This window comes from Miniopterus schreibersii, assembly GCF_964146895.1.
Source record: "Miniopterus schreibersii genome assembly, chromosome: 17".
NCBI lineage: Eukaryota > Metazoa > Chordata > Mammalia > Chiroptera > Miniopteridae > Miniopterus > Miniopterus schreibersii.
The window spans coordinates 15159160-15184757 of NC_138117.1; the positions used below are offsets into that span (position 1 = coordinate 15159160).

Below are 25598 nucleotides of genomic sequence, written 5' to 3' on the forward strand. Positions count from 1 at the left end.
ATAAATTCAGAGAATTTAGAATTTAATTTCAGACAAGACTCATGGGTAGTATTTATAAGAGGAAAAGAAAGGCCACAGTTCTTTTATATAATTTATGATTTATTTTTTTAATCACAAGATTATTTCATGTCTGTTGTAATACATACATTTATAAATATGTACAAAATATATACAAAGACCTTTCCCTTTCCAGACCCACTTCTTCTTTGTAGCCATGATTAATAGCTTGGTATTAACATTTACCTCTACATTTATCCTGCTTATTTATTCTTTGTTCTAAATGGGATCACATGCATGTGATTCTCCAGGAGACATTCTTTACATGGTGTGACACGAAGCTCACTCTTCATCCCAAGGTTTTTTTCAACTCACCTCATTATTTTTAATAGCTGGGTCATATTTCTCCTTGTGTTTTCATCAGTCCCATGATGACAAACTTTAAGATTGTTTATGGTTTGGGTTTTTGCCACTACAAACAAATATTCTCATATAAACATTTGTTCTTACAGTTACTCCCATCAAATAGGTTCCCTAAGGTAAAATAGAATTTGTGGCTTTTTGCCTTAATCATTATGGACAGATTATTTTCCAGAAATATTGTAGCCATTTACGTTGCTGAAAACAGTGAACAAGTACTTTCTGTATATACGGCATCTTTGGATGCAACTAGTCTTTTTTAATTATTACTAAGTCTGATGGCAAACTCTGACAGACATTGACATAGATACATATTTTTCTGACTGATAGTGAGGATGGGCATTTTCTATTCATCATTGTTTATATTTGCATTGCATCTTTTATTTCAGTTATTGTCTTTGTGCAAAATGATTTGCAAAAGCTCTTTGCAAATTAAGAATATTAATCATTTTTATGCCTTAGTGCTTGATTTTTTTCCTTTGTCTATCATATATTTGCTTATAGACTTTACACAGGATGGCAAAAGTAGGTTTATAGTTGTTCGTACGGGAAATAATACAATTATTCATGAATAAAGTTGCAAGAATAAACTGTTTCACGTACTCACAACTGTAAAGTTGCTTTCGCCCCACCCTGTATGTTTATGCAGCATCTTTTCTCATGTGAAAAACCTCATTTCTCATATGGTCATATAGGTCTACCTTTTCTTTTATGACTTCTGGTTGTTTGTGGTTTTTGTTTTTTGAGGAGATGAATTTCAAATAAAGAGAAGAGCATAAGCCTTTCAATGGAGGCACAAATATAAAGACATTTTAATGAAAAATGAATAAGCAATTTGGACAGGAATAGAAGGTTATGCAGGTCAGTGTCAGAAAATGATGCCAGAAAATTCCATTGAAGCTGGTCTGTGAAGGTCTGAGTGCTGGACTAATTAGCTTGGGCTTGGCCTGTAAACACAGAGGAACTGCTGAAACGTTGCGAAGGGGGCAGTTTTATAATGAAAACATGATTTTATAAAGATTAGTTTGCAAGATGCTTTGGAAAAGTGAAATTCACATTCAAGGAAACCAGAATTTCAGCAACTATTGAGCAGGTACTATTCTAGGCACTGGGGGTCACCAGTGACTAAAACACCATTGAGACCACTTAGGGATCCCCTGCGAGGAACCAAGGTTAAAGTAAGGGGGCTCTAAACGGTAAAATAAAGGCAATGGGGATGGGAGGAAAAATAAAAGACAGACATGGGAAAAGGTAAGAATCAAGATGGGAGTGAGGAGGGAGAAATAAGAGCCGACTTGGGTACTGGGCCTGAGAGAGGAGGGCCTGGCAGTGGTGTTGGTATACACGGGCAAATCAGAAGTGGGAACAAAAAGTATGGGGCGGAGGGAGCAGTAGAGACAGGGATTTGTGCATTTGCCTGCGCAGCCTGCTAGATTCTAAGCCACCACCACAGACATCCCAGCAGACTAAAGTCAATTCATTAATCGGCCGTTATTGAGAATGACATTTCGATCAATGGCTAATTTATTTGACTGTATTGTCATTAAGCTCACATTTATCCATCTTGTCTTTAAGGATATTATTTCTTTTCTCTTGAAAACTTTTATTGAGAAAGCACCTGTTGCATCTGACCCAGCGACAAGTGCTGGGAATACAGAAAAAATTATATTTCATCCCTGCCCTGTGCCGTTATCTCTGACACTATGTGGTGGACGCTGCAAAGTGTGAGGGGAGTTCCCTTCAGAGGATGAGATTAATCCTGACTGTTAAAAGGGGAGATGGGGCAGGAAAGTCTGCACTGCTTGATTTACTGAGAAGACTTACCTAAAAATTGAGACTTATTGGCTTTTATTGGGTCACACAGCTGTTGTGCGTCCAAGTTTGCTCTTCTCACAGGGACACCAGCCAGATTGAATTAGGACAGCCCTGACAGCCACTATTTAACATAATCACCTCTTTAAAGGCCTTACCTTTAAATAGAGTCACATATCTGAAGTACTGGGGACTAAGGCTTCAATGTATGAATTTGGGGGGAAAGAAGACAATTCGGCTCATAACAGACTACAAAACTGTTCTGCCCATTGCACCACGCTCCCAGAGGGAGCTTGAATGAGTGTCCTGCCACTGGTTCAGGCTGAATGAACCTTGAAAGCTGAGGTTCTGAAGGCTGAGTCCCTGGCAATGGCATCCTGGTTAGGAGCTGCTGCTACCTTCTGCACAAGAGTCTTCCTGGGACAGCCGTTCTCCTTGAAGGCATGCGGTTTCCTACGGACTAAGATGAGCTTGGTTTTTTGGTAACCACAGCCGTACTGCAGGATCAGATTAAACAATACTTTGTGGATGTGTAAATATGTTTTCTATTTACGAGAAGCATATTGTTCTTTGTTCCTCTTAAACAAGCTTGACCAAGGCATGGGTCTCCCTTGCCCGCAGATAAGCTGCCTCAGGACCATGAAGATGGCAAGCTTAATGTGTACAAATTGTTCTTCATTTAGATCTTGTGCTTGCTTACTTTTTTTTTAATTTAAGAAAAGATGAAGAAAACTGTCCCCTCAGGTCTCAAATGAGGAAAGAGGGCTGTGATGAAGTGTCACCATGGGTCTGTAATCTACCGACAGCGTACACGCACTGCTAACCTCTGGGGGTCAGGGATCCATGCTCGCAGAGGCCTGGCTTTAAGTTGCAGGCCACCTTCTCCTGTTGGATCCCACTGACCAAGTGATCGGTGCGGGTTCTAGGGAGAGCACCATTTAGACAGTTGAAGAACCCCACCACCAGGCAGTGGACAGGAGCAGCGCAGGTAACACTAGCCTTTACTTGGCAATACATTTGATGGAGAATAAAAGAAGTGAGGAACATTTTTACTGATGTCTTCTACCTGCAATTTTCATCACAAAGCTATTAAAATAAATCAAAGTGCCGTGTGTCTCAGACTAAGGAGACAACCCTCAATTTGGGAGACTTTAGAATGGGTAAGTACTCTACTTATTTCTAGTTACAGATAAAACAGAGACTTTAAGAGGTTAAATCTCACACCTGAGTTCACAAAGCTGGAAAGTGATATAATTAGGATTTGAATTCAGGATCTATGAGTGGAGCCCTAGGGCTTCATCAATATATCATCCCAGATAACCAGCAACTACTGTCTTCTGTGAATGACCAATGGAAATTTGTCTTCCTCCAACCACTCTGGTCATCTCAGTTTCTTGCTGCATTAGCAGCACATTCAGAAGAGAAAATGGAACCATCTGTCATGATTTGTTTTCAAAGAACCTAGGTTTACTCCTCTGAATGTCTGCTTCTCTTTCTTAGTGCTCACCTCTTTTTTATTAGGTTATATATAGCACAGCAGTAGGGGCTCAAGATAAACCAGATCAGGGAATTCTAGGAAGGTGACTTCAGCAAACCTTGTAGTCCATTAAAAAATAAGATTAATAAAATGTTATTATGTTTACATATGAGAATGTTTTTACCTTTTAGAGACAATTGCTGAAATATTTAAGGACAGTTTGTTATGATGTCTATAATTTACTTTTTTAAAGCAGTAAAAAATAAATACATGAAGCGAGGACGTTAATTGTTAAATCTGAGTAATGATTTTATATTTATTTCTGTGTACCATTAATTATGTAAAAAATGTTTACATTAAATATTATAGTAAATATTTTTAAAAGTCAAGTAAAAAAGTAAGTAATGAGTATAGAACAAAGATTGAGGTACTGAATGCAATGGGAGGTTGCAAAGAGCTGTCATTTCTGGTGATGACAGTGATTATGACAACAGTAATCCTATTAAAACTCAAGACCACTTATGCTTTGTCTCCTTTAGTCTACGTCAATTCTATAAAGAGGGTGGTTTTCTCCATTTTATGAATAAGGCTGAGGCTCAGAGAGCTGAAAGGACTTGCTCCTGAGCTGCTTTCACCGATGCAGTGCCGTCCTCTGGCCGTAGGGAGCGCGCTGGGACAGTGACTGAGTCGAAAGAATCCAGGACGTGGGGAAAGGCAGGTGAAGGCGCAGGGGGACTGACAACTTGCCGAATGGAGAGAAGGCCACAGTAGCAGGTCCCCGGGAGGCCTGAATGTTTCAGTGAAATGATGAGGCTGTGGTTGGGGGAGGAAAAGTACTGGGGGGTGGTCCGTTTGCAGACTGTACTAGTGTATCTGGTGTACTTGAAAGGGCCCGGGACTAATCAATGACTGTCGAAATTTCCAACAACGAGGAAGCAGTTGGGATACATGGAAAAGCATGTAAGTGGGATGGGAAGGACACCTTTTAAGCAGGAGTCTGGCTTCATTAACACAGGACACCGTATTACCTGTCTCATTCAGTTCTAAGGCTGATCAGAGGAAGGATTGCTAATGACTTCTCTCCAGCCCATAAGATTATTCTGACAGTGGGGAAGAATAACTTCCAATGGATTTTCTTTAGCCTTTCCAAAACCAACTCACTAATTTTTAATAATTACTTCCATTGAGCAGGGGGTACTGACCTAGGTTCAGTTGTTTCGTTTCAAACTAGAATTTAATTTTAAGAGTTTGTGCTTGTTTGGGGGGAAAATATCCTGCGTAAGGAAAATTGCTCAACTGTGTGCTCTACTGGAATTCTGCTGGAGAGATTATCACAGCAAGCTGGTGGCCTGGAGGGGCAGAAACAGGCCATTTCTGTAAAATTGAAATTAGTTCATTTTAGTTTATAGCTTTTCCTTTAATTTTAAAATGGAAGTAGCTATTTTTAAAAGAAGGAAAGGAAGTCTAAATTGCTCTGCTAATCCAATGAAATATTGCCAAGAGGATAGAAGCAGACAACTGTGAGCCATGTGGGGGATCCTTTCCAAAGCTTGTTCTTATCTCTCTCCTCTGTTTTCATTAAAGCAAGTCCCAGAGATCAAATGAACCAGGGACCCGAGCTGAAGGCAAGTCTGCTTCATCTCTGCCAGCAGCCCACTCACCGCTAGGCCAGGATGCAGGACACAGGTCCGAAGACTAGTAATCTTCTCCCCCTCCCAGGTCTCCATCGGGAGCCACCAGGGAGCAGCAGATGACTAAGTCACTCATCTGACTGCCTCCAGTTAGATACTTGCTTGCAAATGACTGGGAAAGCTCACAGGAAGGGAGGGAAGCACCAGAAACAACACTGGCACCAAGAACTCGCATTCCTGTGGCTTTATGACTCACAAAGTGCTTCACATGCACGCCTGTCTTTGCTCTTGCCTTTGGATGAGCATCTTCCATCCCAAACCCAGAGACACTGAGACAGGAATTTGTTCCCAAGCATACAGCTTGTTAGAAACATGGGCTTTGATAACAAACGCTCTGGCTCAAATCCTGCCTTTATTACTTATGAACTACGTGACCCTGGGAAATTACTTAACCTCGCTTTGACCCCATTTTGTCATCTGTAAAATGGAGCAAAGAACAGTATCCATTGCAAAGGGTGTTGTGAGGATCAAACAATAGGAATGCATGTCAAGTATTAGGAACCTTCTGGCATATGGTATTCAATAAATGCTGTCATTCCATTTATAAGACATTTTATGGCTCACAAAAGTCTATCCTGTTCAACTGTATTTATTAAGCATCAGAGACAAACACTGTGCTAAATTCTGGGGATGCTAGAGTAAACCACTCATGACCCCAGCCATCCCACAGGTCACAGGGCTAGCACAGACAGATGGACTCCCTCCATATAAAGTGATACTGTGAACAAAAAATTAGAGAGAGAATTTAGCGTAGACTAAGAAGGTTAGAAAGGGCTTCCTGAAGAAACATTCATTTCTGATTTTATCTTTACTAAAACCCTCTGAAAAAAGCTATTATTTTTGTCCAGTCTGCAGATGAGTGAAATAAGCTTCAGAAAGGTCAAGGATTCCCAAGTTCCCTCAGCTGGTGAGTGGTGAGGCCAGGTCTCAGTCATACTGAACTACCTTCAGGGTCTATTCCCTGCGAATTGTTGTTGAGATAATAAGCTGTTCTGTTTTTTCTTCCCCACTGTCTTTCTTGTTTAAAAGGGAACTGTCATTCCTTCTGCCTCTCCCCTTTTCTCTCTGAAAAATGTAACACAGACAAGTTCTCTAAAATCCACACTCTGTAAGAGTCACAGAAGCCTAGCCTGGGAGGGACAATGATTTACCCTTAGGGATCTGGAGGGGCAGAGACATACATGCTGTTGAATCGTAGTTCTACCACTCACAAGCTCTATGACAACAGGCAAGCAACTTAACCTCACAGAGTCTCAGTTTTTCCATTCGTAAAGTGGAGCAATAATTAACTTCACCTTCTAGAATTGCCACGATGATTACATTAGCACAGTGTGTGGCACACAATAGTTGCTCAATAAACTCTCACTGTTAACTTCAGAGAAATGCCACTTAGTCCATCTATTTCACCCCTCTGTTCTGATCACACAAATCATCTGTCCATTCTATTTTTAAAGCCTTTCTAAGAAGGAGATTCTAGAGCTTCATGTGTGAAATATTCCAATGCTTCACCAATCGTGCTACCTGGGAATCCAACTCTTCCTTCCTCTGGTGACGGACAGGACTCCTCATGTTCTGAGATTGGTGTGGTGATAATGCAGGTAGCTGATCATAATATTGGGTGTGTTGTGCTCTTTATTTTCAAAGCACATTCACATGCTTCCCTTGTTGATCCTAAAACAACTGAGAGGGGTAAGGAAGGCAGGTATTATCCCCAGGTTAAGGATGAGGAATCTTAAGTATAAAGGGGGGGGTAAAAATAGGCACCATTGCTAAGCACTGATTAGGTCCCAGGTCTTTTATGCATATTATCTTATTTAAATTTCTTAAGAGCCCTCTCCAATAGGTGTTAGCAGTTCATTTTGCAGGAGGAGAAAATGAGACCCAGAAAGGGAAATTGGGTGTCCGACTTTCTCCAGGTAGTAAGTGGTAAAGCCGAATCTCAAGTCCAGGTCTGTCATACTCCAAAGCCAATAAGTTCAATCACGAACTTTTAAAGATTTGCTCAGCCCGTTGGTGACTGCCATGACATTCAAATCCAGAACTTCTGAGTCACAGTCCAGGGCACCTTTCATTAAACCACTCATTCAGTCCTTCCTGACCGGGCGAGGTGCAGGAGCTGGGCCCACCTGTGGTCCCATAGGCGCTGCTCACACAGGCTGCTTCCAGCTGCGCCATAGTCTTCCATCCGTAGCTTCTGTCCACAGCTTCCTGGCCCATGCCTATAACTTTGGGGGTCCCAAGCATGAAGTCAGAGAGTAACAAATTGATGTGTATATAATACATTTCTATAATTTTAAAATAACATAATTTATATTATTTTACATATAATTTATATTATATATTTATATTACACATTATATTTTATATGTAACATATAAATACACCTATAACATCAACATATAAGTGTTTCTATAGAGAGATATACATCTATATACTGCATGCATTTAATGTACATACCTGTAAATGCTGCCAGCGTTTGCCAGACTCTCCAGCAAGAATATAGATTTGTCAGGCCAAACAAACTTCTCGGGGATTCACCAGCAGGATAGTTCTTTCAACATAGAGTTGAACGGGGGATAAAATGAAAGAGAAAAGGCACTGGGAGTTTCTTCTCTTCCTGAGTGTCCAGTCCATGTGGGTCGGTAGATACACACACGCGCGCACACACACTCACGTGGAGGTGGGAGCAGGCTCTGAGCTGAAGGATGAATCCCAACCCTGTCCACTCATCCTGGGAGTATGTGCTTCTGTGGCTTCTGGAGCTGCTTCACTCACGCCTTTTCCATTTCACAAGGTGACGATGGTGAGAAAGGAGACCCGGGAGAGGAGGGGAAGCTTGGCAAAGTGGGACGCATGGGGCCGAAAGGTAGGTCAAAATGGTATGAACCTGGCACTGTCATGGGAGATTGCTCTTCTCCCTCCCTGGTGCTTGCCCTAGGAATCAGCAGCTTTCATAACACCCTCGGCCCCAAAGATGCGGAACGTGTATTTCAGATATAAAGTTCCTCGCCACCAGAGCCCTGATGGCTCGCCTGTCAACAAGACTCAGCCCCATTGCTCATACTTCAGCCTTAGGGGTCCCTGCAGTGGGACACTCTGGGAGCCCCAAGGAACAGCCGACTCTGAGAATATCTGAGAAACTATGAATTTTGGAAACACAGCTGTGTTCGTTGCTGTGTCTCCCCTTAGGAGCCTCTGCCAAGCAGCTCTTTGTGGCTGCCCAGAGCTTAGGGATGAGCATAAGATGGAGCAGAAAATCGCTTGGTCCTTTAACGTTCTAGCCTTTCTCCAGCATCTGGTGGGGCATGGAGGGGAGTTGAAGCGAAGAGATGAGACTAATACAAAGGCTATTAGGGCGTAGTTTTACCCACAAGGCCAAAAGTAAGTCTCACCAAAGAACAGCTTCTGGATTGCGACATGTAAGCATGTGTCCTCCCTGCCGAATGTTACACAGTGGTGGCCTGAGACCGCTGATTTTTAAATCTTCATAATTTAAAGAAAGGAAGACACTCCCAGGCCTACGAGACCTCAACTTGAGATGCCCTTATGTAAACTCTTTTTGTACTATAAACATGTATAATATTCTATAAATCTGGAAGATCAGTTGCAAATTTTTGATCACGAAAATATAGCTTTATATTTGGCAAATATCACTTAGGTTATCATAGGAAAAAACTAAATTAACAACAATTTTGGAGCAATTTAGTGATCCCTGATCTTGGGTTTTTGGATAAAAACTTAGTGGGACAATCTCTTATGTTCCTTTGATGAGTAGGTTTTATGATTGCACATTACCACTCCTTTTTTAAGGTGGCTAAGATAATCCAATCCGGTTGTAAACAGAGGAGAAATAGGATCCCAAAGTGAAGCTGAAATGGACCTAGTGCAGCACAGAATTAGAATAAAATGCAAGAATTCTTCACTCAGCCCTCATCTGACCTTTAGATTAAATGTTTTTTGCTGTAGTCCTTTTAGAAATATTGCATCGGTAAGCATCTTAATATCAGCAGGTTCAGGATTGCCATACTTACCCACATTTTAATTTTAATGCATGCATTATAATGCTATTAAAATAGATAACATAGCACAGGATGTGTAAATATGCCACAGATAGGAGGATGCCCTTTTTGGTGTTTCCTTCAAGCGGATGCCATATATCAGCCACATTTTTAAAGGGAAGAGAACATGTTGGGATATAAAGATGACATGCTTTGCTTTGCTTTGCAGGAGTTAAGGGAGAGCTGGGCGACCTGGGAGACCAGGGCAATATTGGCAAGACCGGGCCCATTGGCAAGAAGGGTAAGTTGCATCTCCCAACTCTCCAAACAGCAATTTGAAACAGATTTAGGGTACTCTTGATATATAGGAAAGGTTCTTTGGCATAAAATGATCTCTCTCTCTTTTTAAATACGTGTTCTTTTTCTTCATATCCTGGCTGTTCAGTAGTACAGAACAATTATTAACATAACCCAAGGTAGCAGAGGACAGTATAATTTTATTTCCTGAGTGGACTAATAATAATTCTGTGTCAGAGATCTATTAAGAGGACATGAACTTGAAATGTGTGTGTGTGTGCGCGTATGTGTATGAACATCTTTTTGTTTTCTGTCTTCTCCTGATTCTGTACATAATTACTGCTTCAGTACTGCAAATACCTCTATTACAAAACTAGAGGCAGGCTCCTTTTTATTACCTAAGGACTCTTCTCCTGTCTTCTCATAAAGGCCCACAGTCGTAGCAGGTTCTAACTGCTTCTGAGACTCAGTAACTCGTCCAGGCATTGCTCCACTTGGTTTGAAGATACAAAACTCAATGAGAATCAAAATGCTACTGCAAGAGCTCGGACTCTTTAGGAGCACGGGGCTTTTTCAGGAAGAATTCTCATGCGGAATAACCCTCCGATACTGGAAGAACCCCCTGGGAGAGAGGACAAGATTGACAGGAAGACTTGACTTGACCTAGGCCTTGAAAGCAGTAAGCTGTTTATGAAAACAGGGAAAGGGCATGTGAGGGGGATACAAGGGAGGGTCGTGCAGAGGTATGGGTCGGGGAGACTTGGTGCCTCGGTGGTGGTCGCACCCTTCATTACCCCCAGCCTTCCGCGTGGTCAGCAGCTGCTAATTCAACATGTGCCCGGGCGGCTGTGTGCCCCTGGGGCGCTGTCGGGTGGGGCCTGTGCCCAGGCTGCGGCCTCTCCTGGCATCCTGCGGCTCAGTACTGCCCTGCCTTCTCTCTTCCAACTCATCCCTTTGAGAAATCTCCCTTGGTCTAAAAAGAAATCGCTCTGGTTATTTTTGACCCAGTGGCTTGTGTGTGTGGCCTGAGGCTGAAATCCCCACAGCCCAGGAAGAGCTACGTGGACAACTGGGACCCAGGAGTCCTGCTGGGGAACCGTCGCAGTGGACTTGCCACGAAGCTCTGGAAGCCCTGGCTTCAGGGCCCCCCACTTATGTGCATCCTTCCCAAAACCCCGCGAGGATCCTCAGCAATAGGGGCACATGTCCTGGTAAAGTTGAAAAGTAAGACATTTTAACCTCAACTGGTTAAAATACTGCCTCTCAACGTTTTTAAAAACCAGTGCCCCACCCCAATCAATTTTTTAGACATATCACCCCAACAAGCTTTTTAGACCCATTTTTCCCAATTCCCCTCCATCCCCCATGAAATTTTACTACCACCCATGGGCTACATATTTCTTATGGACTGTGTGTGGAGTAAGATTCCATCTCCTCTCAAGAGCTGGCCTCTGCATCCTTGAGGTGGCATGTCCCCCCGAGAAGGCCCAGGTTAAGATTACCGTCTCCTTTGGCTTCAACTTCTCCTCATCATGTTTCTCCCTGTAGTAGATGGTTTTTGGAGTGGATGCTAAGTGTTTGGGGAGCTAGCTAGGAAGAACTTGAGTGGGAGAAATATTTAGTTTGAACTTATTTATGTAGTTTGCAGTTACTTCCCTATACAGCTAACAATTCCAATGAAGGACTAGTTCCCAAGAAGCCCTGACCATTTACTGTCCAGATAGATCCAAAGTCATGATGAAAAAGTGGAGGGACAGAGATTGGATCATCATATGAATGTGTCCTGGGCCAGCCAGTGCAAGAAACATGTGGATTGTGGAAAAGAAACAAGTTTTGAAACAAATAAGGCCAATCTGCAGAAAAATTTTTCAAATCTAGCAGCTCGTATATGTAAAAAAGACTTTATGGAAGTATTCTTAAATTTGACAATATTCTTAATTACCTACATTATCAATAACAAGTTGTAAAGATAAAAGAAACTTCTCACACTGTTAATAATAGAAACAAAATGTAGATTTATGCTACAGGCCATGAGAGAATTACCTGCATTGATCCTGATGCTGGTCATTCTTAACAGAAAAATTAATGCAAGCAATTACCCCAAATGACCCTACTTTTGATATGGAAAACAAAAAGTATAGGTGTGCGGGGGAGGGAATGGGAATTCCTTTGGAGTAAGAGTCCTCACCATGGTCAAAATAGCTCTGCACAAAATCTACCCTTGACCTTCCTGCCCTCATCTCCCCCAACACCTCACCTGGCACATGGTAGATGCTCAATAAATATGAATGAATTTTTAAAAAGAATGACTAGGTGAGTCAAAAAAAAGCCCAAAACATATTTAAAGTCCTGAGTAGGCTGCCAAATGGAATAGGACTTTAGAGTTCATAATCTGGAGGAGAAGGGAACCACTCCAAGGCAAGCTGTACACTCTCTACACACTACTTTTCCTCTCAACTCAGTCACCAGTTCGTAAGGAAGGAAGCGCTAAGAGACTGAGGCCTGGGAAGGAATGTTGTTCCAACACTGCACTGTTATTCAAGGCTGCCGAAGAAGACTGACCTTGGAAAGTGCCACTCCTTTTTATTTCAAAAATGAAAATTTCCAGTTAGAACTCCAGAAAATTCTGAAAAACATTTCATGAAGCATATACTCATTTGTGTTTAAAAAAATCTTAGCAAACTGGGAATAGAGGGAAACACGTTTAGTATTTAAAGGAATGTTAACATCAACAACGATATAAGACTATGTAAAAATCATACACAAGAATGAAAGATTAAACACTTCTCTCCTGGAATTGGAGATGATGAACACAGCCCTCATCACTAATTTTAATCAACATTATAAAAGAAGTTCTAGCCAGACTAAAAATGCAAAAATAAGAGATAAGAATCATAATAGCTGGAAATAAAGGACTAGAAGGGACATTATTTGCAGATGGCATGATTACATGCCCAGAAAATACCAAAGAATCTACAGATTAGTTGTTTGTATTGTTATTTTTTTAGATAGTTTAACATACCAAAAAAAAAACCATTTCTACATACCAGAAACTATTTTTAAATAAAATTTAAAAGGTGCCATTTATTATAGCATCAAAGTTATCAAACATCTGGGAATAAATTTAAAAGGATGGGTAAGCCCTCTACAACAAATGCTACATAATGATGACAGAAATGACAGAATATCTAAGGAAATGGAGGTAAAACTACATTCACAGATTGGAAGCCTCCATATTAAGATATCAATTCTCTCTAAATAGATCTATAGATTCAATAATATCTCAATCAACATCCCAGAAGTAGTTCTCTTGGAATTTAATGAGCCAATTTAAAATTTATGTGGAAATGAAAAGGAACAAGAATACCTAAAGAAAATCTTGAAAAAGAAAAACAAAGCTGGGTGACTTAAATCACTGAATTTAAACATTTATTGTAAAGCTACAACTATGAAGGTAGAATCGATTTCATGCAGAGAACAAATAGATCAATGGGAAGGATTGGAGCATGCAGAAACAGACTCCCAAACCTGATTTATGCAAAGTTAACATTACTTTGCAATGGAAAATGATGAGCCTCTCAATAAATAGTGCTAGGTTAATTGAATGTGAATGCAGCCAAACATATGCAGCCCATAATGTATGAAAAAAAATAATTATAGAGGCACAGAATTCATTTTTTAATTAAAATTTTAGTGTACTCGGTAATGTGGTATTTGTCTGCTTTTAAGTTTTAGTGATTTGTTTTTATTTCTTATTAGTATTCATTTTTAGAACCACTTTTCTACTTGTAATTTAGTTTGTTTTTTAATTTTTATTTACTGATTTTAGAGAAAGAAGGGAAGGGGGAAGAGAGAGAGACATCTATTTGTTGTTCCACTTCTTCATGCATTCTTGGTCGATTCTTGTATGTGCCCTGACAGGAGACCGGGCCCACAGTCTCGGCATATGGAACGATGCTCTAACCAACTGAGCTACCTGGCCAGGGCCTTTGGTATTTTTCTTAATAAGGGCTCCTCAAATTGTATACGCTTCAGATAAAATTCATCATGGATCTGTTCCTGACTGTATCAGCTTCATTCAACAACTGGTTAAAGGAATGGGAAGGTGTAGCCGAAAAGTGGAATGTTGCACATCAAGATTTCTGAGATGCAGCCGTGTTAGATGAGGTGAAGGTCCCCAATATTGCCATGGACCGGGCAGAAGTGGAGGGGGAGGACGTCACTGCCATGAACACATCCAGAATTTCAATGAGTTACTCAAGACGTTGCATGATTCTAGATAGGAATGTGTTGGATCTAGATGGGACTCCAACTGGGAGAGATGGAGTTTATGATCGTGAGCCGAGTCTTAATCCTTTCATAGATTAAGACTAGGTCATTTCGGAGGGTGGTAGATGACAGAGACAAGGAAGGGTCAAGAGTTCAGTATGATTTTCTGGGTGTCAAAGTGGATGAGCTTCCACAAATGTAGGAAAAGTTAAGTCTGGGAATGACAGACTAACCCTACCTTCCTCAGGACGGTCCCTCGTTCAACACCCAGTGCATTCCTCTGTCACTTCACTCATTGTCATGGCTTATTAGCTTGTCTGTTTTGCCCTCCAGACAGTAAACTTCTAGAGCGAACAAATGAATGAAATACTTATTGGGTCAATTTGCTTAAGTAAATATAAGCTCTATGTGGGTACCCTACTTTTTAATCATTTTATCCTAATGCTTATTAGATAGTAGAAATATTCTAAATGTTTGTTGCATTAAGGATAAAAAATGAATAGTAAATACATTATTTCTAGTAATGTAGCCTCTTTTCTATCCTTTATTTCTTTAAGTACTGCTTTCCCTTAACATCAATTTTCACCATTGACTAAGATTTCTTTCTCCCCCAGAGATATGCCATCAAAATTTATGAGCATGTCCTGAAATTTCAAAAAAATAGAGGTTCACTGTTCTGGCTCACCTGGATTAATTTCATTTTTAATCTGTACTTTGAAATTTATTGCCCTCATTTTGTCAATGACCCTTCTAAATTTTTCACTGACTCAGATTAATCTCAACTTCCTGGACTGACCTTGATGTCACTTGCATGGACAGGTAGCTTTCTGGATATCAATATTTTATTTCATGAATAAGAAAGAATAATTTAGTATAGGGAAATTAAATCTCATAGCAAAATAAATGTTTTTACTTAAGGTCAATATCCTTTACAATGAAAGCATTATGTTTTTTTATTTGTTTAAATGCAACCTCTAATTCTTCAATTTTAAGACAGTTATTACAAACATGTTCCCACTCATGGACCAAAATAAATCTTTGTGTATGGCTTTAAACCAGAATGTGCCTGGGGGAAATAGACATTATAAGATCAGATCCTCCATCAACTGGCTAAGAACTTGGTAAACTTACCTTTACCATAATTCTGATTTAGGAGGCAGAAGCTAACGTTGGTTGAGCATCTTCTGTGAGTCCAGCACAGAGATAATCCCATGATGAAATGACATCATTTAATCTATCTTCTTTAATGATCTTAGATATTAGGTACCATTATTTCTACTTTAAAAATCAGAAATGGAAGCTTAAAGAAATTCAGTAACCTGTCCACGTTTAGCTAGTAAGTGACAGAGCCAAGACTCAAGTCCTGGTTGTTTGGACTTTCATAGTCTTTCCACTGCACTGCACAGCTTTGCTTTTTCCAACTGTAAAAAAGAAAATGAATTTATGTTAAAATACTAGAAAGTCATCACAGTGCTTACATCTTTTCAGGAAAAAGAAAAAAGCAAATTATCAATTCAGGAATCTGTTTTCCACACTATTAAGATGTAGCTAAAAGCTGTTGCTTCAATGAAGCTTTCTCTCCTCTGATCCAAGGCCATCTTTGCCCTCTCCAAATACCTACCGGGCATTTTCTTTATTTCGCTCTGTTAGTACGTGATGGTGATAGTGTCCCACCTGTTCAGTTCCTGATTGTGCTTTGTTTTCCTTAAAAAAAACAAAAAAACATTTTTTGTCAAAGCAAATATTCTGTTTATGCTTCTTTGATGTCCATCATGGGCTTGGCCCAAAACTAGGACCAATTTCCAGCCCATGTTAAATTGAAAGGGACTTACATATAAAGAAAATACACTTAAAATAATTAAAATATTAAATCATATTCATATGATCTTTTAAGCCCAAGTGTTTTCAGTGGTGCTAAGGACCAGTATTCCTTTCAACTTTTGAGAACATTTTTTGAATACTTTGATTTCTTTCTTTAAATCATTGGTTAACTCATTTGGGAAGCACCCTGAACTGGGGAGTCAGAAATGGTTGGGCTTCGGCACCAGGAGTGCCACTGAATTGCTGCATGTCCTTGAGTAACTTATTGTGCCTCTTGGATCCTCAATTTCTGTAGTGGTGGAATACAAATAATGACAGTACCTAGCTCATTGGACTTAATATGATAACATCTATAAATTATCCAGAACAGTACTTGGCAAATGATCCGCGCTTAGCAAATCTGTATTTCCTTTCTTTCATTAATGTATTCTCAAAATCTATTCTTATCTTTTCCAATTTAAGTATAAAGAATGAAGAATTTGCAGGACACAACTTAGGTTGTGTCAGTCCTCTTCATCAGGGTGCTTGGCATATTCCCCTGCTTTTCCCCCCCACCTATACCTGTGCTGTACAAGGTCTTTCTTACAGTATTATCAGCACTCCATCGTCATAGACTTCACCATATCTCATTTCTTCCATGTGCACATTCTGAGGTGTCCTCCCACATAGTTAAACTGCATCTGGGTTTCAAAGACCCCCTCCTTCTGTTTGGAGAGCCCGTAAATGGCTGGCATCACTGTAAAGAAAAGTGTCCATGTGGGTAGATTTGGAAAGACTCAGCAAATCCTTGGGGCCCAGGTGTTCCTTTCTGCACTGTCAACAGTCAATACGTACAGGACTGTTAATAAAGAGCACTCAGCAAGGGTGTCCAATGCCACGGTTACTAGCCACATGTGATTGTTTAAGCACTTGATATATGGCTAGTCCAAGCTGAGATAGATGTGCTATACGTGCAAAATAAATGTCAAATTTTGAGGACTTACTACCAAAAATGTAAAATATCCAATTAATATTTTTATATTGACTACTTATTGAAATGACAATATTTTGGATATATGCGTTAAATAATATATATTATTTAAAAATTGTTAAAGCACTAAGCAGACAATGATGAAGAGAACAGCTAATGGGCAGGCAACATGGGACACCCTGTGGGTTTTGGAAAGGCTCCTATTTTTTTCCCTTTTGGTGGGAAAGGATGGGGTTGGGCAGAACCTCAAGGCTGACTTTGTTCCCCCTCACATGGCCCTCCAGGGTCAGATACACAATGCCCTGGCCATACCAAACTCCTACAAGGGTAAACCACATACTCCTCTCTAATCTAGATGACCTTTGCCTTGTATTTATCCCTCCTGAGTCCTTTCTTCTGTGCTCAGATCACCTTTGAAGCATAAACTCTATTATACTTCTATCAGGGTCTTCTCTTTTGATTCTCAAGAACTTTGGCTAAACATTTCCTCTTGAAAAGCAAAGGCTTTTGCTTACCATGATTTTGTCTGATGTGGCCTTAAGAGCTTATTTTGAAGTAAAAAAAAAAAAAAATCACCATTTTTTCTCTCTCTGCTTTATTAATCCTGATTCTCTAAGAATTATTTTGTGGATGCCTCTGACTGAATAAGAAAATGGTCACATACAAAGAAGAGCAGAAGGGAAAATTATCAAGGTCGATATTTCAGGATAGTATACATTTGACACTACTTTATTTATAGATATTTGCATACATCACATCTCTTTGAAAAATGTGTAAACTCTTTCAAGTCAGAAGTTTAATTTTGTCTCTTTATATCCTCTCAAAGTACCAAGCCTTCTGTCTTGCACAGAGTAAGTAAATAGTAAATGTTTGTTGAATTATGTTGAAAAAACACAACACATGTGTTTGAAAATCCAAGGGCAAAGCCAGATGGAGGAACTTTGGTGCACGATAGATACTGCAATGTGTTAATCAGTTGATCCGGATATACAAAACAATGGTTCTTTTAAATTAAAAACATGCAGAGAATTGTATTAGCCTTGCTCAGAAGGCCACATTGTAAACATATGTTTGTAGGGTAGGTGATACAAATTTTAATGTTTCTTACACATCCCACTGGAATTCTACATCCAATCTAAATCAATTATGACTTGTTCGATTAGTTGTACCCATGCAGCCAACTCTAAATCAAATTATACATATAAAACCAAGGAATGCTGGTGGAAGATATTGCACGTTAATTTAAAAACCATTTCCTCTGATTTTAGCTGCACAGGATATTGTCTGCCTAAAACGATTATTTTAATTGTTGTTTTCTCGGCTATTGTTTCTATTCAGGTGACAAAGGGGAAAAGGGTTTGCCCGGGGTTCCTGGAGGAAAAGGCAAAGCAGGTAAGATTGCTAATCTTTCTCCTGAATTTCTGGCATTATTCCAAATGTATTTATCTCAAAAATAGCTGGGGGTTCTTTTATGGAAAACCAAGAATCTTTGCAGTGGACCTAACTTTATTTTACTCCGGTGGAGGAAAGGGAAGAAGGGGAATTTCCTCCCTACTTGCTGGTGACTTTCCAAGCCCCGGGGAAGGGGCGATGGCACATTCCATGCCAGCGCCGTCACTGTGAGGGAGCTGGCCCAGCGCAGCGCCTCGCATCGGGGAGCAGCTCGCTCTCTGACACCAGAGGAAAGTCCGCAGCGGCCTCGGCACCGGGACTCAGGGTGCCCCACATTCCACCAGCGTCTCAGCCACACCCTGGCCGGCAGCCAGAAGCGAATTGGCCTGTCCCAGAGAGGCCTCGTGGTCACAGGACATGCCCTCCATGGCCATGGCCACTCTCCCCAAGGACCGAGAGCTTTATTTCCAGTGCTACCTGCAGGGAAAGAAAGTTGGGTGTTTGGGGGGCTTCCCTTGTTTCTGCCTACAAGGGCATAGTAAAGACAAATTCTAAGACCTGTTTTAAATGCCTTATATTTAACTGAGAATGTGGAGAAATAAAGCCACAAATCCCTCCCCCATTTGTCTAATAAACTTCTTTTTATTTTCAATCGCTTAAGAAGAAAGTGAACTGAAATGTTTATACAAAGCAGCCACCAAATAGAAAAGAAGAGAATCGTTTGAATGTCACATCATTTTCCTTACAATTCTGCCTCTGCCACAGTATCAGTATTTGAAAAGTCAGATGAGCCAAGGGGAATGAACGGCAGGGATTAAAATCACAATTAATCCACAAATGCAACAACTGGCTCTTGAAATAATGAGTTGAATCAGTTCACAAGATTTAAACTTGGTCCTCACAACATTCGAGCTGTACCCCAAATGGATCATCAGAACATACATTTGATTTCATCATGAACGGCCTCTCTTGCCCTTGGAGAGCGGCGTGAGTGCGTGGACTATGCGGTAACAGAAGAGAAGACTGGCTAGAAACCGGTTTTCAGAAAGCCGTAAAGATTTTAGTCTGAAATTGGAGAGTCCCGTCCTGTGTTCAACAAAAATGCCAAATAGTCCACAATATGTGTGCAGTGGTTTGTCGTATTTACACTTCTCTTTAAAAAGATGGCTTAGAACTGTGTTTTAATTCATTCAGAATATTTTAAAAGATATATTCTGAATTCCTAAAGACAGTGTAATTTGGAAACCTTTTTTTTAAATGAAAGATTAAAAGTATAGCTGCTCACAGAGAAACATAGTAGACTAGAAAAAGATAGTAAATACTGGGGAGAGAGTGATGGCTCCTTTCAACTGACCTACATGTGTTTCAGCATGAATTCACAGTTTTTGTCATTTAAAAGGTACCGTCTGCGACTGTGGAAGATACCGGAAAGTTGTTGGGCAACTGGACATTAGCGTTGCTCGCCTCAAGACATCAATGAAGTTCGTCAAGAATGGTGAGGATGTTCTCCTTTGCTTTGTGCTATGTATTGATTCAGTCTCTTTCAACATCACAATTCCAGCAGGAAATGCCTGGGGTTGGGCAAAGGATTACTGAGATGGTGCCACCAGGTTAAAGGTTTCTCAAAATACTAATTATCCACTCCAACTCCAGGACACTTCAAGTCCACTACATATAGTCATACCTACTGCATTGCCTATGGGTAGAAAAAGTTACTTTCTGGAGGGAGGGGACATGGAAAAGGTCAGAGTTTGGTGGGCCAGGCCTTAAGAGCAAAAAAGGGACAGCAGGACTCAGACAGAGCTATCGTCTCAAAAAATAGAAGTAATAGTAAAAACAATAGCTATTTCCTTGAGTACCTGGAATATTAATAATTGTGATATAACTGCTATGACTAAGAGGAAGCTTAGAAAGATGCCCTTGCCCATAGATTCAGAGCTAATGAACGGTGGAGCAGGGATTTGGACAGAGATTTCACTGATTCCTCTGCTCTCAGCCCAGACCAATAGGGACATTATGTGTTTCTTTAAATTTTGCAACTTTTCATATTAGTCATGTTTGTTACCCCCTGTCCATAGTTAGCAGCTAAGCCCTTGCGGTGGGGCTTGTGTGTTCCCTTCTGGGACAGTATGAATGAGGGAGCTACTGTTGTTAGTGTTACAGTGGGTTTCATTTACTGCAGTCCAGCTATATTTGTTGTACTTTATTGGAAGCACACAGATGCCATCTTGTGTTCACCCTTATCATGTAGTTCTAGAGACACAGGAAATGCTCAATATCAACTAACGATCCTAATTAGAGTTCTGGCTATAACCTGCACACAAGACGTGGTCTCTGCCCTGACTTGGACACTCACGAATAAACCAGACCCCGGAGGGTCAACATATGGCAATAGTTCTTAACATTTGAGTGGTCACAGATTTCTTTGTGAATTTTAACTTATGAACCCTAAAAAGTATACGTTAATGCCCCTGAAGCCCAAACACATATACCACACTATGAGCTCAAAATGATTCTGCATCCCCGGTTCCGTCTTGCAGCTTACTCAGCAGCTCAGTCTGCTTCATGTACCCGGAGTGACGTATAAACACTCAACAGAAGTACATGTTCACAGCCCAGGAATTCGGCCCGAAGTGGAAAACTTCTGAATTATTCCCATATCAGTTTAATAAGCTTCTAGATGCCTTTGCAATGTTGGAAGCACTAAGGCTACACAGTGGCAAACATTGGTTATCGTTGTCAAGATGCTCACAGTTTAAGAAGAGACACCCAAACAATTAGACTAGAATGTGCTGAGTATTAGGAAGTGGAAACACAGGGGACAAGAGACCCCAGTGGCTGGTCAGGAAAAGGCTTCTGTGGGATAAATCGCTTACACTGAGATCGAGAGGCTGAGTAGGAGTTTTCCAGGTAGAGAAGCAGTGAGAATTCCCAGCATGAAATGCATGGACACAGAAGCGAGAAGGGCAAGCTCATGGGACTGTACATTTGGCAGGAGCAGGAGCTAGGATGGGAAAAGTAGTCTGAGATGAGCTGGGTGGCAGTTCATGTAACAACTGTGTCAAAACAGCTCTCCGCTTCAGAGTCGTGTGGGAAGTTAAAAAGGAATGGCAGGGGGGCCAAGTGGTAGGAGTTCTTTCTCCAGTTGATAACTAGAAAGGGGGAGAAAATGTTAAGGCAGTGCCAACCTCATCACAGGGCCTCGCCAAATAACTGTAGACTTCTGAAGAAATGAACTTAAATCCAGAAATATTATATGCTTGCCTTTTCTCTTTTTGAGAGACATAATCCCACTCTTCCTCTCTGCAAAGTCATCGCAGGGATCAGGGAAACAGACGAGAAATTCTACTACATCGTGCAGGAGGAGAAGAGCTACCGGGAGTCCCTGACCCACTGCCGGATCCGCGGCGGCATGCTGGCCATGCCCAAGGACGAAGCGGTCAACACGCTCATCGCCGACTATGTCGCCAAGAGCGGCTTCTTCCGGGTCTTCATCGGGGTGAACGACCTCGAGAGGGAGGGCCAGTACGTGTTCACAGACAACACCCCGCTGCAGAACTACAGCAACTGGAAGGAGGGGGCCCCCAGCGACCCCTACGGCCACGAGGACTGTGTGGAGATGCTGAGCTCAGGCAGGTGGAACGACACCGAGTGCCACCTTACCATGTACTTTGTCTGCGAGTTTGCCAAGAAGAAAAAGTAGCTTCCCTCGTGCTACACGGTGGCCGTTCCCTGTGACTGTCACTGCTGTTCTTTTCGTGCATCCTTTTGTTCCTAGTTACGCGAAATTTATCCCGAGTCGGGACAAGTGGGCAATGCTAAGCTGAGGTTTGGAATCTCCGTCACCATGTTCTTAGGTGACAGTTTTAAGCGTTTTCGGACATGGCATAGTATTGCACCAACAGCTCACCGAGTCCCATGGGTCTCAAGAGAGAGTTTGCTGTTGTTAGTTGTGCAGGAGGTAATTGTTTATGCCTCAAATGAAATGTTCTCTTGGCATTTGCTCTGTCCCCTCTCTCTAAACCTCTCTCTACCTAGCGCAGTGGATAATTGGGTCAGTTGGTTGGTGCGGATTAGGATAACCTGCTGTTGCTCAAAGTCAGACATAGGGGAGGGTCTCCTGTTTTCTAGAAATGCCAAGGTATTATCTGTCTTTGAATCTGAGATCCCCAGTTCTTTGACTGGTCATCTGCCATAGCCATACCCACACTTGCAAGGTCCTCTTGTGCCCATAAACATAGAAACACTTTGACGCCAACCTCAATATGAGGAACTTCTAGTCCAGTGACCTGCTCCAGGCCATATGGAATCACACAGGCTCCTTTTGTGTCTCTGACCTATAATCTTCACTGAAGAATATCAGGCAGTTGCCCTGGCTCCCTTCCTGTAGGCCCACAACTTACTCCCTCAGATAATTAACTCTCTGGTGTGATGGAAAGGAACCTTTAGAAATTAAAAAGAACAAAAAAAGAGAGGGTTGTTCTCAAACAATATGGTTTATAATCTTCCTGCTAAATTGCTCCCTGCTATCAATATGGCTCCATTTCTCCTTGTCTTAGGTTGACTCATATCAACTTTCCTCCCTTAATCATGGAGAATGATGCATGAGGTTCATGAAGCCTTCAGAAAACTCTAGAAGCTTCCAGGTGCTACCAACGTCAAGTCTCTAAATCCCCTCCTCCCTACCTCTAATGTGTCACTCAGGGTGACATTTTGTAGGAGGCCCTTTACTTCCATAACTATGTTATAAAAACACCCCACAGCAGTGATGCCCTTTCTAGTACTCTGACATCACCGGAATGTGTCAGGCTTGGAACTTGGAACATGCCTAGGCCTCACATTTACTGAGCTGATGAAATTCTACTTTGAACTACAGATCAAGCCTCTAAGCAGCTTTCATTTGGAATCTAAAAGTAATCAGCTCAACAAAACTCCAGTTCACCCTTTTTTAAATTGCTGCTCCAGTTATAGTTTGTGACATATGATCAGACTCTTTAAAATGCTGGCAAAACTGTTAATGAACTTAGAGAAACACATCAACAACAGATGTTCACCTTATGCCATCTGTTCATGATTTCATCCATGACTAACTGGTTATGAGATAGGATTTAATCAGGTTATTTCTGTGGGTTTAACGAGGGTCACAAACTCAAGTACTGCAGGGGCCATACAGATGATATAAATAAATGAGGTGGAGCAGGTTGGGATCCTGATCCACTGAAAACAGCTTGCCCATCTGAAGGAACCAGCGGCTCCTTGGTGGCTGTTATTTTTGCCATGGAAGACCCAATGTCTTTGCGTGTCCTGATATTTCAAGAGAAATCAGAGATCTGGAATTTTAGAAGATATCTTTATATTTTTCAAAGTTGGCATCTAATCTATTTTTAACCCAAAGTTTAAGCCATACAAAACCGTCTGCTAGCCAAAATCGTGACCTTTCCACTTCTCACCTCTTAGGTAAAGTTCTAAAGTTTCTAACCATAGTGAATGTCATTAGGATACAGTGACATCAGAGTCAAGATCACCCATTAATACCTCATTCAGTTCAGCTCAATCACAGGAATTTCTTCAATGTTTGCCACTCATCAAGTTAATAAACTAGTTACTTATTCAGGCTTTTGAGACTGTGGCTTATGATATTTTGAAGGCAGGAAGTTTAATAAAAATTACAAAGAGAACACTATTACCAAAACCAGTATCTTTGGGTAGAATGCCAGCCAAGAGCATGAGGCACAAGGCTCCAGAAATGCTTGGAGGAAAAGAAGTGAGGAGAGGGGAAATGGACGATAAACCTTGCCTAAGATCTCCATTAGGATTGATATTCTAATTTGCTCTGAGACCCTAAAGTATAATTATTTGTTGTGTGTATTATAAGTGCTATTGTGATTTCTATTATGATTATTATAATAATAACAGCATTTTCCGTGGCTCATCTTTGCTGCCAATGCTTCCAAGAGAAGATCGCAGAGCTTCAAAGGATAAGACTCATCCTTCCACCTTGCCTGGAAGAAATTTTGAAGGCACCACACACTTAATTAGATTTATTATGAAACTTGCTTTGTGTTTTACAAAATAAACACCTTCACATATCATATCTCATGTCATTTTGAATGGAGATGAAAGGAAAGGAAGAATTTGCCACAGATGTTGTACACATAAATCTTTTCATAAATATTGGACATTCTTTTATTGCACCCCTAACAGATGGTCATGCAGTCCATATTTGAATGTTTTTGGTAATTTGCTAACCTCATTAGAAAGTTTTTCCTTATAGTGAACCTCCCTCCAATTTCTACCCATTGTCCTGCCTTTTGCTATTGATAGCTCTAAGAGGTCTGGCCCTGAGATAAGCCGGGGCAACCTATTAATAAAAGTACAAATGGGTTAGGGGCTGCTGTCCTCACTATGGGACTGGTTACTTAGGTGGATATCTGGTTTTATACATTTCACTAAATCTAGATAGTATGGCCCACATCCATTGTACTCAAATTTTGAATTGATAAAGGCATGAGAGGCACAGATGTAGAGCATGAATAATATTCAAAGTCCTGGGGGGGGCATCTCAATCATAAATAATATATTTATTATGAGGGGTACATGGTGGACACGGTTCGACCCCCAGGGGAGGAGGCTGTTGAGAGGTAGATGGTTTGGTAAAGCCCCACTGAGAGGGTTCAGGGCAGGTGTCCAGGGCCAGTGGGAGAATTCAGTCAAAATCAGAGGCCAGGTGCATGAAGCCTACAGGGTGAGCAACTGGCTTAGGTAGCTCGCTGAGTTCATTAACTCACTAATTCGTCAGATATATTTGAGGGGCATTTAATATGTGTTGAGAGACAGCGTGATAAAGGCTGGAGACACAGTGGAAAAGAAGGCCGGTCAGGTGGGCAGAACTCCCCTCGGGTTCATCAAGCCTACCACACTGAGACCCAAGACCTAATCTGTTACCAGGGATGGAACCTCTCAACCTGTTCTATTTCTGTGCCTCCTTCCTCTGCAACATAACAACCCTGCAAAGATACACTGAAATCAGTTGGACAAGGGAATTTTTTGAAAAAGTAGCACATTACCCTTTCTTAAAGAGCAGCACTGATGCATCTCTTCTAGTACATTTATGCACGCATTTGGGCCGACCCGCGATGGGAACTGAAGGTTCCTGTATCAATGTGTATAGTCACTCACACCATTTCCTCACCAGAGGGGACACACTCCTGTGCTTGCGCGTGAGTGAACTTTGACACCTGGCAAATGTTCCCTCGCCTTATCTTTTCCTGGTGACCTACACCTGATATTCAGTGAAACCCAGATTGCCATAGATTGTCAAATTTGTGATAAAATAAGGACAGGTAGGAGGAAGAGAGAAATGATTCAGACATTTTATAATTTATTAAAATGTGAAGACAGCAACCCCGCATCAATCACCATGTTGGAGTCTACAGTTGGGAGATAATACAGAT

At 41.1% G+C, this 25598-nt stretch overlaps 1 protein-coding gene across 2 annotated transcripts in view; it reads left to right on the forward strand.

Moving 5' to 3' along the window:
- COLEC10 (collectin subfamily member 10) overlaps positions 1-24530 on the forward strand; it is a 296071-nt gene extending 271541 nt beyond the window's left edge. For both annotated transcript variants that reach the window (XM_081117393.1, XM_081117392.1), the window contains exons 7-11: positions 8192-8263; positions 9625-9696; positions 18091-18144; positions 19544-19639; positions 21456-24530. In XM_081117393.1, the coding sequence (XP_080973519.1) occupies positions 8192-8263; positions 9625-9696; positions 18091-18144; positions 19544-19639; positions 21456-21847 (686 nt within the window). In that variant the 3' untranslated portion in view covers positions 21848-24530. The remainder of the gene's footprint in view (positions 1-8191; positions 8264-9624; positions 9697-18090; positions 18145-19543; positions 19640-21455) is intronic.
- The last annotated feature ends 1068 nt before the right edge of the window (positions 24531-25598 follow it).